The sequence below is a fragment of the Tupaia chinensis genome, unplaced genomic scaffold (genome assembly GCF_000334495.1).
Source record: "Tupaia chinensis unplaced genomic scaffold, TupChi_1.0 Scaffold000430_1, whole genome shotgun sequence".
Classification (NCBI taxonomy): Eukaryota; Metazoa; Chordata; class Mammalia; order Scandentia; family Tupaiidae; genus Tupaia; species Tupaia belangeri.
Window position 1 is genome coordinate 2,123,241 of NW_006159935.1, and position 16,286 is coordinate 2,139,526.

General features: G+C 36.0%; 1 protein-coding gene across 8 annotated transcripts in view; it reads left to right on the forward strand.

The window, feature by feature from the left end:
• Positions 1-16,286, forward strand: part of SPATA16 (spermatogenesis associated 16) — a 246,382-nt gene that overhangs the window by 77,653 nt on the left and 152,443 nt on the right. For all 8 annotated transcript variants that reach the window (XM_006155040.2, XM_006155045.2, XM_006155046.2 and 5 more), the window contains exon 3: positions 6,299-6,444. In XM_006155040.2, coding sequence (XP_006155102.1) covers positions 6,299-6,444 — 146 coding nt within the window. The remainder of the gene's footprint in view (positions 1-6,298; positions 6,445-16,286) is intronic.

The following is a 16,286-nucleotide window of genomic DNA, read 5'->3' on the forward strand; positions in this document are numbered from 1 at the left end:
AAAAAAAATCTAATTATATATTTACAAAATGAAAATAAGCCCATAAAAATTAAAACAGCCTATTTTAAAAAATGAATAAAATTCATGTATGATAAACAAGGGTTCCTGTTATTTCCCCAATAAACATGAAACAGTGAGCTACTCATCAAATCAAAGTGAAATGACATTTGATTTGCAAAGAATACGTAGTTAACGCATTGGCTAACACCTGGAGTGGGAGAGGACATGGCAACGTGGAAACTGGGTAGGACTGCAGAGTCTCCACTCGGAAACTCCGATCTGTGGGAACAGATTTAGCAGAGCAGTGCAGAAGTGACGGGCTGTGTGGGCGAAGACGGTATACAACGCTCGAGTGTGCACCTTTATGCCACTGAGAACTTCCAGTGCCACTGGAAAATCTCTCACTAGCGAAAGCATATCACAGGAATGTAGCAAAATTAGGCAGTCATTTGCAATAATGATATGTATCTATCGTCATGCGCCTCATAACACGCAGTCATTTGCAATAATGATATGTATCTATCTATCGTCATGCGCCTCATAACAACATTTTGGTCCATGGCCAACGGCATGGGCAGCAGTGGCCCCGTAAGATTAGAATGGGCTGTTCCACATCGCCTCGGTGTGTGGGAGCTACACCGTGGGGGTTATACCAAATACACTCTGATGTTTGCATGGTGGGATGCCTAACAACACACATCAAACAATGAATAAGTATTTACTAACATGGACATGTCTGTGACATAGAGGAAAACACAGGTTCCATAATAGTATGGATAAAAATAAATTTTTGAGAATGGGTAGATGAGTAGAGCGATAAACATGTGCATATAGATATCCATATTATGTAGAGATATGGAGATGAATTCAGAGTGATATCCAACAGTGGACCTTTCTTAAAGAATTATTTTATTTGACTTTATTTAATTATTTATTTATTTTACTTTGACTAGAGAGGAACAGAGTGAGAGAGAGAGAGAGAGAGAAAGCAAGAAAGCAAGCTGCCAGGTCCAGACTCGAACTGTCGTCCGCCATGGTGGGAGTCCAACACCCTCAACCACCACACCACCTGCCAGCCCCAACAGTGGACATTTTTTAATAATAGAACTGTGATTTATTTTCTTTATAATTTCTGACTTCTCTAAACCCCTAACAATTTAGTGGAGTTCTTTTCTGTATCTATGGTAAAAACAAGCTCTGTTTGGTTGTGTTCTTCTCTAATCTGCTGTTGGGACTAATACTTATTATATTTAGTAAAAGCAAATTACTAGAAAAAGTGAAGTGAAAATAAGACCGAAAAACATGAAACTGGATGTTTTATTGTGTGATTCAACATCTGTACTTGTTGTTGCATTGCGAAAAGTGCTACTTTTTCTGCATTCATTTCATCATGAGTGGCCTCTGGAATGGCGTAATTTAGCACTGGTGCCATAATCAAAAAGACAGAGTCTAGGTCCAGACATTGGAGGAAATCCCACGTATTAACTCTGCCGCGAGTGGATTACTTACACTCTGTGAACTTCAGTTTCCTCGTCTATAAACTGGCCAGGGAAGTTGTGTTTCCGGTAGTGATTTCCGAATGAAGTAATGGGCATGTCGCACTCATGGCCTTGGCTGTGTCAGAGCAATGACTATTTAACATTTTCACTTGTTATTACCACTGAAGAGTCAGAAACGTCTGGCATATTTTTCTACACTTCTTACAGGCACTCAGATAGGAGTCGTTACCCTGTTATTATAGGAATCAATCTACGATTTGACACTAAATACAATCCTCATCTCATGGCAAATGTGCTCAAAGATCACACTCCTGAGAATGCAAGCTGATGTACATTTTCCCAACTCTCATAGCGGTTTGTGAATGGAACTTCAGAGCAAGCCCAGGTAGGAGCCGTCACCCATTATTATAGGAATCCATCTGTAATTTGACACAAAAAGAAAACCTTATGAAAATCGCTCTGCCTTGTAAATGACTTACCTTCCCATCTAAAACCCCAGTTAAATATGATTACAATTGGGGGCCAGCAGGTGGTGTGGTGGTTTGGACACTGGATTCTCCCATGGCTTACCATGGTTCCAGTCCCAGACCTGGTGGCTTGCTTTTGCACTCTCTCTGTGTCTCTCTCTGGTGAGTGCACATCTCCTACAGCAAAATTATTGGGTTGTCAGGAAAGTCATGACACATTTTTGCATAGAAAAATACATCATGACTTTCCCATGACCTAATTAGAAAAATGAATAATAAAAAATAAAATTACATTTGAAAAATATGTGATTACAATTGTTCTTAGAAAACAAAAAGATCAAGGACTAAAAATGAAAGACACCAAAATGTGGACATGAATTGTAGTTAAAGTTTACTTTGAGATTATTGTAGCTTCGCAGGCAGTTGTAATGGAGAGAGATCTTGTACGGAGTAATCAGTTTCTCCCAGTGGCAATATCTTCCAAAACTGTAGTGCAACCTCACAACAAGATTACTAACATCAACGCAGTCCAGGTTCACTTGCACTGCTGTATGTGCGGGTGTGGGTGAATGATTTCTGTGTAATTTTATGAGTCATACGTAAATCTGTATCTTTGTCCATCAAATCAAGATCTATACTATAACAGATTCCTTCCTGGTGACCTTCCGTAGCCACAACACCCAGCCCATCCTTGACCCCTGACAATCACTAAGCAGTTCTCCACTCTTATAATTTTGTCTTGAAAACATACACTATTTAACCTTTTAGTGCTGACTCTTTTTGATCAACATTTCCCTGGGGATTCATTCGAGTCATTGAATATCTCCCAGGGTTGACCTTCCTGGAGCTGAGCCGTATACCATAGTGTGCTTAAGCATTCACCCACAGACAGACATCGAGATGACTTCCAGTTTGAGGCTGTTTGTGAATCCAATTGTTTATAAATGTCTGTGTGCAAATTTCTGTGCAAACAGAAGTCTTCGTTTCTCTGGGACAAGTCAGGAATGCAATTGCTAGGTTGCAGAGCGGTGGTGTTTGTTATTACACTCCTTCGTCTTTTGAAGAGTTAACTTCTCAGTCTGTGCAGATGTCTGCATGAAAATTCTGAAATTCGGTAAAATATCAGGAATGTTTTTCATGTCCCTGATACCCACATTTTGTCTACATGTATCTATAATTCTATCTTCCATACATTTTACCACAGTTTACCTTATTGCAATGTCTACTTTTAAAATGTACTGTTTTCGAAGAGGACAAATAAAACAATCTTTGATAAAATCGGCAAACTCGTGAATCTTACAAGCCTTGATTGATAAAGCAAGATTACTACAAATATGCATAAACCCCACGCAGCAGGCTACCTGTTTTCTCATTTTAATGTAAATTGAAAAATTATTCTTGTCTTCCACTGTGGCCTGATAGTTTGATGTCAGGAAGCGGTCTCATTAGTGTGTTAAGATTGATTATTTGTATTCCTTTTCTGGCTTTGAATCTCATAGAACTGCAGACTGTCACTGAAGTTAGAAGATCAGGTATTTGCTCTTTCTCTCCGGGTTCATAGACAAAGCCTTTGATATGAAGTCTGAAGGTTAGCGTCTTCCTGCCACGGAGGACCGGACTGTCCTGATGAAGCTGCTGCCTGCAGGGTTTACACACGAATCCCACAAAAAGTGTGTCTGAGACCCAAGTGCAGCAGTGCAGTAGGAGCGCTGCTGTGGGGTATCGTAGGCCCTAAGGAGGCACCAGGTTCGCGACCTGGGTCTGCCTGAACACACTGGTACTCCATGACCTGGTGTGGCAGGATCATAGCACGAAGACTGTCAAATATGCCTCTGTGTGTGTGTGAGTGTGTGTGTGTGTCTCTTTCTGGAAATAAATAAACTTAAAAAAAAAAAAAAGAAAAAGAAAACTGTGCCAGGAAAGGAGACTTGTCCACACCATCATATCAAACACGGAACAGACAGGAGGGGGCAAAGAACAGTTACAACGTATGGGTTGTTTCCTGATTGCTAAAGACTTTATGTGAAGAGGAGTTTTGGTTATTTAATACTTGTGAGACAATGCTGATTTTAGGTAAAATGCACAAATGAATCGAGAAGATCTAGCATGTTAATATATAAGAAATTAATATATATCATAAAACTATATAGCGTTTACTAATTTTGTTTTCCATAGATTTCTGCTTTATAGTTAGGCTATACAAAATGCTTTTTTCTGAAAAATAGTCTGTTTAGCTATTTCTGAGTCCTGCGGAATCAGATTAGTGAGAGGGAAGAGTTGCTAGCTCAAGCTGCCATGTTCACTGTAATGCTTTGTAAAATTGTATTTTAAGGTCTGTTTGCAATCACATTGACATTTCTGAGGTCAGACTCTCAGGAAGAATCACTGAATGTGTGTTAAATGCCTCATCTCTTTCATTATCCATTTTCCGGGGTGATCTTTTTTGCCGTATTCGAACATGGCATTGACCAATTTCCATTGTATTAGTAATAAATAGCCTTTGCTCTATTTTTTCCAAAATAATTAGAGAACTATTTTATAATATGCATTCTAAGAGGTCTTTATAAAAACATGAATAAATGTTGACATTTTTCTGAAGGTTCATATGAGAGTAAACCTTCTACCTTTGACCGTATATATATAATTGTTACCAGAAAAGAAATAATAGCTTACACACATCTGAGAAGCTATTCTAATAAATAGAGAAATGATTCATTATATTAGAGAACTATTTTATAATATGCATTCTAAGAGGTCTTTATAAAAACATGAATAAATGTTGACATTTTTCTGAAGGTTCATATGAGAGTAAACCTTCTACCTTTGACCGTATATATATAATTGTCACCAGAAAAGAAATAATAGCTTACACATCTGAGAAGCTATTATAATAAATAGAGAAATTATTCATTATCAATGGAAATAGGCAAGGAATTGAAAATAGGAATTTACATATAAGTAAAAAAGGCCTAATTCAAAGTAAAATGTGAAGGCAGCAATTTTTTTTCTGACAAATATAGTAGATGCTCAATCAATATTTTTTGACTAAATGAATTCAGTAACATTTTTTACCCATCAAGCTATCAAAGGATTTTGAACATTATATGACTCCTCAGAAATTGAAAGGATATGCAAGCAAAATATAATAGCATTGGGTAACCACCAGTGCTTCAAACGAGGGATATTAAACATCTAGATTTTAGATTATCTTTTAGATTATGTTTTTGGAATAAAATTAAGACAGAAAGTACCTTTGGAACAGAATATGACCCCTTTCAAGTAACCAAACTGCACTTATTTAAAAATTTACTTATCGACAATAGAATTAATGGAAGGGGTAAGGTAGACTCAATACTTAACCTATAAAAAAGAATAAAGTCTTTAACTGCATCATTTAATATCTAAATGAAGGATTTAAAATCCAATAAGCTGTATATTAAGAGATACAAATATAAATGGATATTAAGGCCAAATATTCCTATCGCCAGTAAAGGTTCTCCCGGACATACAGATGAGGTATAGAAAGCAAGCGGCAGATGCCCTGAACATGGTCACTCGGCGGGAGACGGGCTTTTCTCCTCCTAATCAGCCTCATGTCTGAGTAACAGCAGAAAACTCAGAGGAGAAACACGTGTTGATCAACCCTCGTTGGAATATTGACACTTCTTAACGTTTGGGGTTCTCCAAAAAAAATTCATTTTCTTTTTTTCCTCTGCAGTTTATCTGTGATGCCCAGAAACCCTTGACTTCCTGGAATTTTTATTAAGAATTCCACATTCTTGCCATGTTTTTCAGATACCGTGGCCTCTGCCAATAAATTCTAATAAATTTTCACTTCTTTTCTTTCAATAACATCCTAGAGAATATGATTCAGACTCAAATTAATCACCGATCATGGTAATGGCTCCTAGGAGTTTACTTCCGATACCTCTTATTGTATTAAATCACACTTGATGGTATGCTAGATCATTGCTCAACTGGGTTTTCATAAAAGCACTGGTATTTAACGTGATTTATGCCTGGTTTCTGTTAATATCTTTGCTTATTGTGTGCTTTATTTCTAAAACAGACATTCCTAGCAAATGACACACCTTTAAAATCCATCACTCTTTGAAAATATTTTACAGGAAACATTTTACAGTAAAGTGCGTCACTTATTTTATATGATAGTCAAATAGCAGTAAAAAAAGAACAATTTATTTAATTTACAATCAAAATATCAATATTTTTCTTAGAATTTGGAAAAAGTGTGTGTACATTTAAGTGTTTTGCTTATTTAAAAGATATATGGCAAGATGATTGGGAAATTTAAAGTATTGTGTGTTTTTTAAGCTTTGCAGCAAAGGGGCAGCTATAGGAAAACCCTTCGAAGCATCTGCTGAAGACATAGCAAGTGTGGCAAGTTTCATTGAGACAAAGCTTGTGACCTGCTACCTACGGATGAGGAAACCCGACCTTGCACTGAATCATGCACACAGGTAAAGGAAATTTTAATAGCTGCAAGTAAGTTCTATCCATGCAAGTAAGGGTGTTCTCTGAGCTTGTCTCATCAGCCATGATTTTATTTCCATTTAAAGATAAAACAAACCTCCCCCAAAAAAATTGATTTAGACTGGGGTTTTGTGCAGCTAGACAATAACGAAAGACATCTCAAAACCTAATGAAAGAAGGACCAGCAGATGGCACATTGGTTATGTCACTGTACTCTTACATAGTCAACAGCAGTTCGAGTCCTGGACCTGGCCACTTAAAATTCATGACAGGCATGCCCAAAATCCCAAGAGGAGAATGAAGGAGAAGGAACTGTGGTGTAAACATATCCCCAGGGGGGTGATTCCTCACTTTCTGTCTCTCTGTCTCTCTCAGTGTCTCTGGTGAGTGCACATACCCTATAGCAAAAATCTCTCTCAAAAAAAAAACCTTAATGAATGAAATAGATGCATAAGCAACTATTCCTGATGCAGGGCAAGATTAAAAAGCAAGTAACTGGAGAAGCAAAGCGCTGCAGGAAAAACAGGGGGACAATTAACATTAACAGGTGAGAACTACCAAAGTGCAGATGAGATGGAGAACAGAACGGTAGAACCATGAGCCAAGGTTTGATATTGGTGGCTTATCTGGTGATGGCATAGGTGATCCAGCATCCTTTGGGCCACTTTTCAAAGGTGTGAAATATTTTTAATCTATGTCTTTTTAATTTGTTTAATTTAATTTTTATTTATTTTAATTTGACCAGACATACAGAGAGAGAGAGAGAGAGAAGGAAAGTGAGAAAGCAAAGCAAGCCACCAGGTCCAGAACTCAAACCGTGGTGAGCCATGTGGGAGTGTCCAGCACCTTAACCACCATGCCACCTGCTATTCCCCTTAATCTGTGTCTTTAAGGAGTTCTTTTTCATGGTTCTGTCTTCCTTCAGACCTCATCTCATATTACCACATGACTTCCTAGAATCCCCAAGATTACCTCGGCCCATTTTTCCTTCTATAAAGGTGCCTCCGTTTGTCTGTCTTCTTTGTCATATTTCCTACTATCCTGGGTAATAAACGGTTTTAATGTGAAGCAAAGATCAAGTGATTCTGTAATGCCCTTCAACTTTTTCCTTGAAAATATGATACCTCTGTCCCTCCACCTCCCGCATGACTTGCAGCTATTCTTAGAATGTCTGTTGTCCATTTTCTCCTCACACCCTGTACTTTCTTTGGCCACAAATCACAAAACTAAGATCAACATGAACACATAATTCCTGCTTTGTCAATAATCAGTGGAAGGTCTGTCAGCACAGTAGTTTACAAATCCTCATGTGCTAAGACGTAAGCATTCTACACAAGAATTTTCACAGCCCTAATAGTGAACTTAAACTTGACTTTAAGGACCTATGGACAGTAAAACTACTTTGAAATTCACATGATAGCCTGTTTGAAAGAAATTCTGCTTGCATAACCTACAGAGCCTAAAGGTAGATTCCCTCTGACACCAAAAGAATATTCTACTCTCTATTATCTGAAGACATTTCATGCAGAGTTTCCAATCTTCGTATCAGGACACAGGGTTTGTCGAAGAATTTTGTTCCATTTCCATTTGAAAGAAGAAAACTAAAAGTATTCCCAAAATATTTGAGAATTCTGGGCTACTTGGGTGACTTGTGAGCACAATGGGAAATATATTTAGCTTTGGGACTACATCGAAATACATAGGCATGCATCAACAACAATAAGTTGAGATGCACTGAAAGTTAGTTCCATGTCATCTTCTCCATGACTTTCACCGCACATAAAACAGGCCAGCAGTGGGGGCCACCAGGTGGCATGGTGGTTAAGGGCACGGGACTCCCACATGGCCAGCCCAGTTTGAGCCCAGACCTAGCAGCTTGCTCTCTCACTTTCCCTCTTTCTTTCTCCTCCCTTTCCCCCAATATCTTTCTCTGGTAAAATTTAAACAAATAAATAAATGAATAAATAAATAAAGTTGAATAAAATAATTCTTTAAAAGGGGGTTGAGGGGCAGCAGCATGCCCTATGTTTTAAGGAAAATATCTCCTAGAAATCAGAACAGTTTTATAAATTTTCAAGTCTATAATAATAAGAGTTCTGAATAGTATGTCAAAATTCAATTGTTTTATTGGAAGTAAGTAATGAGAATAAAGGATCAAAAATTCCACCCTTAGCAAATATAAGAACAACAAGATGCTACAGTTTCTGAATATGCAAGCATCAGCTTCCATAGTTTCATTAGGTAAAATCAGAAAATTCTGCATTAAAACTAAGAGTGCTCTTTCAAGACTTTAAAAATTCCAAAGGGGGAAAGACACAAGAGTGAATAGTAACATGACCTTCCCGATTATGTGAACTTTTTGTATACTTTTTTCCTACTGTAAAGTAATTTTTGCTTCTGTTTCTACATTAAACATTAAGTAAGAAATGCAAATCAATAGAGATTAACTAGCAATTCATACATAATAATGCACCAAGTGAAAGAAATCACTTTGCTGGGCTTATCATAGCACAGAATGACCAAAGTAAGTGCATGCGATTTTAGTATTGAAGTGTGTGTGTGTGTGTGTGTGTGTGTGTGTGTGTGTGTGTGCCTGAGAAAGACAGAGAGAGGGAACATGGGAAATAACTTCCCCCATCCCAGGGGATGGCCACGACACAATCCCTTCTCCTTTATTCTCCTCCTGGGAGCTTTGGCATGCTCACACGTGCACCCGGCTTGATTTTCAAGCCTCTGGTACAGAGCTCAATTGACAAAGTTATCCTATGGGAGTCCAGCACCTTCACCATAATGCCACCTGCTGGCCCTAAAACATTTTTAAAGATCCCAGATTTAAAAACAGAATCTGAGCTATAATCAATAAATACATTTCACAAAATAAATTAACTAGTCAGAATGTTTAGTCTATAAATAACTTACAACCATTAGTTACACTGTGAATGCAGAATTCCACTCTTGTATTATTACCACATTGTGATAGTTGATACTAATCATGGATCAAATTAAAATATTCCTTTTTGCATTTATTTGCATTTGCTGAAACATCTTTTCCTTAATTTTATGTAAATGTGACATCTACTGCATATCTTTAGGAGACTTGTTAACATAAAAATTAGCTGAAAACCATCACATAGTTTTGCTTCTGATATAAATGCATATTGTTTTGTCATGTAGAAGACTACAAGAACCATAACTTTGCAGTCTTAAAATCAACAAAGACGTTTTGAAATTCATCAGCTAAGTATTTCCATTTAAGCAGTAATATTAAGTGAGACAAAAGTTCTAGTGGCAATTATTATTAAAAAAACCTTTTCCTTTATTTTGATAATATATCCAAAGTGGTAAATATGGGCATCATTTTTTACTTCAACTAAAAATGATGCCTAGACTCTTCAATGAAATCTACCGGTTCTGTGCTCATGTCATCAGACTAGACCCACTGTTTCTCATTAGGTGCTTTGAGCATTCCTAAGGGTGAGTCCTAATTACTAATGTCTTATCAAAAGTAGAAATCCTGAAGCCAGCAGGTGGCATAGTTGTTAAAGCCTTTGGACTCCCACATGGCTGACCACAGTTAGAGTCCCGAACGTGGTGGCTTCTTTCTCACTTTCCCTCACTATTTTTCTGTCTCTCTCTGGTCAAATTAAAAAATATTAATAATAAATAAAATTAAATTAACGATTCTTTTTTTAAAAGTAGAAATCCTACTATAACCCTTTTACTATCATGTAATTATATTTTGATAAACATAATTGTAAAGATTCTAATTTTGAATAACACTTTTTTGTAAACTCTCTACTTTCAGATTTATTTTTGTTGCAGAATTTTATTGCCACAAGGTGGCAGACAAGATGAAGTCTGAAGTACCAAAAAAGTTTTTTTAAAAAAATGCTATTTTTAAAATTGTTTTCCAATGGTTTGGGTCTATATTCATTCATTCAATAAGTATTTAATGAATGACCACCAATAGTCTGTGTAAGGCAATGGAGAGACAGTTATAAGTGGAAAATATGTGGTACTTATACAGAAGTAATAAACTATATGGAAAAAAATTAGTAAATATATGAGGTAAATAGTATAATAATTGTTGTGAAATAAACATAATTTCCTGTTGTAAGAGCAGCTTAGTAGATTGAGTCAGGGTGCAGAGTCTAGAATCTGACTGATTAAGTTCAAATTCTGACTCCCCCTCTTACTAGTTAGCCTGAAGTTAATTCTCTATAAAACTAAGTCATAGTAATATTACCTACTTCACAAGTACTATCTCACAAGGTTTTGTGAAATTAAATATAAACCCATGGATTTTCTTACCCCAGCCATAACAGAGTTAATGGTACTGGACCTGCTATACACAATTATAAAACTATACAATAGGGTCAGCCAGGGGGTGTAGTGATTAAGGCAACTGGACCCCATATCACCAATTCTGGGCAATATCCAGAGCAATACTGTAACCATTTAGAAAAGGGAAATGCACATGGTAGCTCCACAATCTTCTCAGCTTTTTGCCAGTTTATTTTCCTGCTCTAATTCAAGGATATGAGACCAAGTTGAAATGCGATCTTGATGAACTTTGGAGGTAAAGATTAGAACACCAGGTGGTTAATGAAGTGATAATTTGCAGGGCAGGTGGCCAAGGAGGTAGCTATATGAGAGGGTTGAGGAAGAGTTTGCATGAGAAGTTACTGCAGGTTCTTAGCTTAAGTCTGATTCATGCCTGCATGGAGTGAGACTCTATGTACCAGAGCTACTGAGCCAAATGCTAAATAGAAATAGCAGCTTATCTGCAATGCTTGGAGATGTTGGAGTAACAGGGAAAACATACCTCACTGAGCACCTTGGGCCTTCAGTTGAAGCTGCAGAAAGGCCACACTATAAGATGGACCATAACCAAAAGAAAGAACCATACCATAGAATTAAGCTCAAAGCCAAAATAGCCCTCTCCTAACAATAACTAAACAAATATTGATAAGAACAAGTGTATCTCCCATCTAATTCTCTGCCAGGTAAAACAAAGAAATAAAATAAAAATTAAAAAATAAAAGTGTCATGATTTTAAGGAAGATGTGATAATCCAGATTCCCTACAAAATTTCATCCAAAATGTCTAGTATATTAGAAATTATTAAACGTGCAGAGAAGTAGGAAAATAAGGCTGATACTAAATAAGCAGTCCATATAAACAGAACTTAAAAGTGAACCAGCAGCCAAAAATTTCAGTATAACTATAAAAATATGTTCAAAGACCTTAAGGTAAAGTATTTCATTATAAATGAAAAGATGAGAATATTTTAACAAATAAATAGAGACTATGATAAAGAATCAAATGATGTAGTATAAATTAATCTGAAATATAAAATTTACTGACTAACCACCATAACATTAGATTGGAGACTGCTTAAAAAAAAAAAAAAAAGTTGTGAACTTGAAGAAAAATCAGTAGAAATAACCCAATATGAAGAGCAGAGAGAAGAAAAAAGAGATTATTTAAATATTAACCAATACTTCAGTGACCTGTCTTTTGGGACAGTAATAAGCAATCAAACATACTTGTAGTTGAGTCCCAGAGAGAAAGAAAAGAGAATAAGAAAAAAAAATCTAGAAATTTCCTAGATTTGGCACAAAAATAAAAAGCATAAACTAGGATAACTAAAAGATAACCACATCTAGGAATGCCATAGTCAAATTATTAAAAATCCAAGATGAAGAGAAAATATTAAAAATAGCCAAAGGACATTATGTACAAGAGAATAATGATAAAAAAAAATAGCTGACTTTTATTATGAAACTATGGATGCAAAATTACAATGGAACAACTTTAAAGTAATAAGAAAAATGTCAAGCAGAATTCTATTTTTAGCAAAAATACTCTTCAAAACTGAGTGTGAAATTAAAACATTTTCATATTAATGGACCATAACCAAAAGAAAGAACCATACCATAGAATTAAGCTCAAAGCCAAAATAGCCCTCTCCTAACAATAACTAAGCAAATCTTGATAAGAACAAGTGTATCTCCCATCTAATTCTCTGCCAGGTAAAACAAAGAAATAAAATAAAAATTAAAAAATAAAAGTGTCATGATTTTAAGGAAGATGTGATAATCCAGATTCCCTACAAAATTTCATCCAAAATGTCTAGTATATTAGAAATTATTAAATGTGCAGAGAAGTAGGAAAATAAGGCTGATACTAAATAAGCAGTCCATATAAACAGAACTTAAAAGTGAACCAGCAGCCAAAAATTTCAGTATAACTATAAAAATATGTTCAAAGACCTTAAGGTAAAGTATTTCATTATAAATGAAAAGATGAGAATATTTTAACAAATAAATAGAGACTATGATAAAGAATCAAATGATGTAGTATAAATTAATCTGAAATATAAAATTTACTGATTAACCATAGCATTAGATTGGAGACTGCTTAAAAAAAAAAAAAAAGTTGTGAACTTGAAGAAAAATCAGTAGAAATAACCCAATATGAAGAGCAGAGAGAAGAAAAAAGAGATTATTTAAATATTAACCAATACTTCAGTGACCTGTCTTTTGGGACAGTAATAAGCAATCAAACATACTTGTAGTTGAGTCCCAGAGAGAAAGAAAAGAGAATAAGAAAAAAAAAAATCTAGAAATTTCCTAGATTTGGCACAAAAATAAAAAGCATAAACTAGGATAACTAAAAGATAACCACATCTAGGAATGCCATAGTCAAATTATTAAAAATCCAAGATGAAGAGAAAATATTAAAAATAGCCAAAGGACATTATGTACAAGAGAATAATGATAAAAAAAAAATAGCTGACTTTTATTATGAAACATGGATGCAAAATTACAATGGAACAACTTTAAAGTAATAAGAAAAATGTCAAGCAGAATTCTATTTTTAGCAAAAATACTCTTCAAAACTGAGTGTGAAATTAAAACATTTTCATATTAATAAAAATTAAAGAATTAATCTACAGCAAAATTGCACTTTGAGAATGATTAGGGAGATATTTGATGTAGAAATAAAAGGCAATAGATTGAAATTTGGTTCTAGAAAAAGTAGTGAAGAACATCAGGATTTCTTCTCAAAATTTCTTTAAAGATTAATGTTTAAGAGAAAAATATCAATTTTTAATTGTATTATCTAACATAAATGTAGTAAATGATAAGGTTACACATGCTGGTGTAATATTTGGCTACAGTATCACAAAGGCCTGTAAGAGGGAGGACAAACAGAATTTTACTGCACTAAGGTTTTCACATGAGGCCCAAACCAAAAGATGCTGGCTACCAAATCCTATTTCCCCAAAAGTGATGAAGTATATACTGTCTCTACAATCTGGAGAACTTCCTGGACAGGTTGGCATAGTACTGGGCTGTAGAAATAGCATCTCTCGAATCATAAATTCTAGACTCAGTTACTACTTCATTAACGATGTTGGACAGCCTTGCTCTCTTCATGTACGATATGATTTATGGACAATAATGCCTAGCAAGTGTACTTCACAGTATTGATACAACTCAGCTTTTACACAGGACTGTACGTGCATCGTCACACTGGCCTTTATTCCCTTACACCTTTAGTCCTGCCTCTTCTCTGTGACTATCATCTGAAGTAATTAGTACCCTTGCAAAGTAAACATTTACCCTTATTTGTACAGAAAAAAGAAAAAGTAAGAAAAAAATGAAGATTAAAGCAGGTAAATGTCAGAAAATAATTAACCATGGCCATATATTATCTAAAATACGTAAATGACTAAGGTTATTAAGGTCATCAATCATCTGCTTATCTGGGTAAGAAAATAGAAAAAAGGACCCAGATTGGTCAGACATCTTGTTAGAAGTTTCTATTCTAAAGAAGAGGGGGAGGAAAATGAGGATGAGGAACAAGAAGATGACAGAAACAGCTATGTCTAATAAGAAAGAAAAAAATTTTTTTTTTGTTTTAGGGTTTTGCTATAGAGCATGCACACTCGCCAGAGTGAGACAGAAAGGAAAAGTAAAAAGTCACCCATTGGGAAGGATGGCCAGGCCACAATAGTTTCTGCTCCACTCTCTTCTCAGGGTTTGGGGCATGTTTTGCATGCACTCAGGGTGATTTTCAAGGTGCCAAGTCTGGAACTTGAACCACAATCAGCAATATGAGAGTCTGTGCTTTAACCACCATATCACCTATTGGCCCCAAGAAAGAAAAATTTGAAGCTAAAAGAAAATTAGGGGAAAAAGATTGGGCTACTCTTAATCTTTCAGTAATAAATTATGGTCTGGACCATGACAGAAAGGAAAAAAAAAAAAAAGATGGAAGGAAGGAAGGAGGGAAAAGAAGATAGGGAGGGAGAGAGGAAGAGATTGAAATAAAAAAGAAAAAAGAAAAAGAGGGCCACCCAGCTGACATGGTTGGTAAGGCAGGTGGATCCCACAAGACCGACTGCATCAAACACCACTGCTTGAAAAACACACCTGTCATATGTGCATTCATGCCCAAAAAAAAACAAGAGGGGAATGGAAGAGAAGGGATTGTAGGTGGACATTCACCCTGGAAAGAGATTCTCTCTCTCTCTCTCTCTCTCTCTCTCTCTCTCTCTCTCTCTCAACAAGCCACACGTGCCCTATAACGAGTTTTTAAAACATTTATTTATTTAATTAATTCCATTTGTTATTATTATTATTATTTTCTTTTAATTTGGCCAAAGAGAGAAAAAGAGAAAGGGAAAGTGAGAAAACAAGTCGCAAGATCCAGAACTCAAACCACAGTCGGCCACGTGGGAATCCAAAACCTTTAACTAAAAGGCCACCTGCTGGCCCCACCCTATAACAATTTTTTTTTAAAAAAAGAAAAAGAGAGAACTAGGTTCTGAAGCTGGCTAAGATTCATTGATTGGCTCTTCCAAGTTGCAAAAGATGTGATAAAGGGATTGTATTATATTTATATTAAATATATTTACCACCTTAAAAATGCCTATATTTATAACTTTCATATTATAAGAGTTTGCAGAAGATTAAATAAAATACTCCTGCCTGCGGCACTTCCATGTGCTGCCATTCCACTTTCCATGGCCCCCGTGACTCTTCACCTGACACTTCATCTTTTACCCTTACATGCAGGCCGACCGCATTCTAGTTCACGGTTGTCTTTGCTTGATGTTTCATTTGTCGTCCCAGGTTTTGCTTTCTGTCTTATAACAACTAACTTAGTGGTGACTCCGAGGTCAGTGTCCACACGTCTCTCCCTCTCTTTCCCATGTACTCATGAGTGAGGAAGCAGTACCTGACTGTAACAGAATGCTACTGTGACGGGAGAACACCCTGTGGTTCAGGCTTCCTTTACAATGTGCATCTGCAGCTGTGGTCTCTGGTTTGGGTTTCCATTTGGTCCTTGGGAAACAGATCCAGAGGGTGCCAATTTTGCACCGTTCCCACCATGAACATTGCCTGCAAGAGATGTTGTTCATTTGGGTACACAAAGCTGCAGAAAGACTGCACGGACATGTCTCGTGAGTAGGTTTAATCGTATGTTACGATGATTCTTTTCTATGTGTTTCCCATTTTGTAATTTATCAGCTCTAAAATGGATTCTCTCAGGTTAAACAAGTTGCTAGCCTTTCTGCAATCCTTTTCTCTTTAAATTCTCACTAGACTATAAAAGCATCCATGTGCTTAAGATTTTTAAATATTCTAAAATAACATGTAAGTGGTGTGGCCTGGGATTAGCGTAAATAATGAGAATAGAAGGAAGATGTTTGTTTCTACATCTTGCAAGATCAATTGATGGAAAAAAATCTAGGTTGTCAAGAATTGGAGGAGTTAGAGATAAAAATATGTAGAGGAGTTGTGAGTTTCCTTGT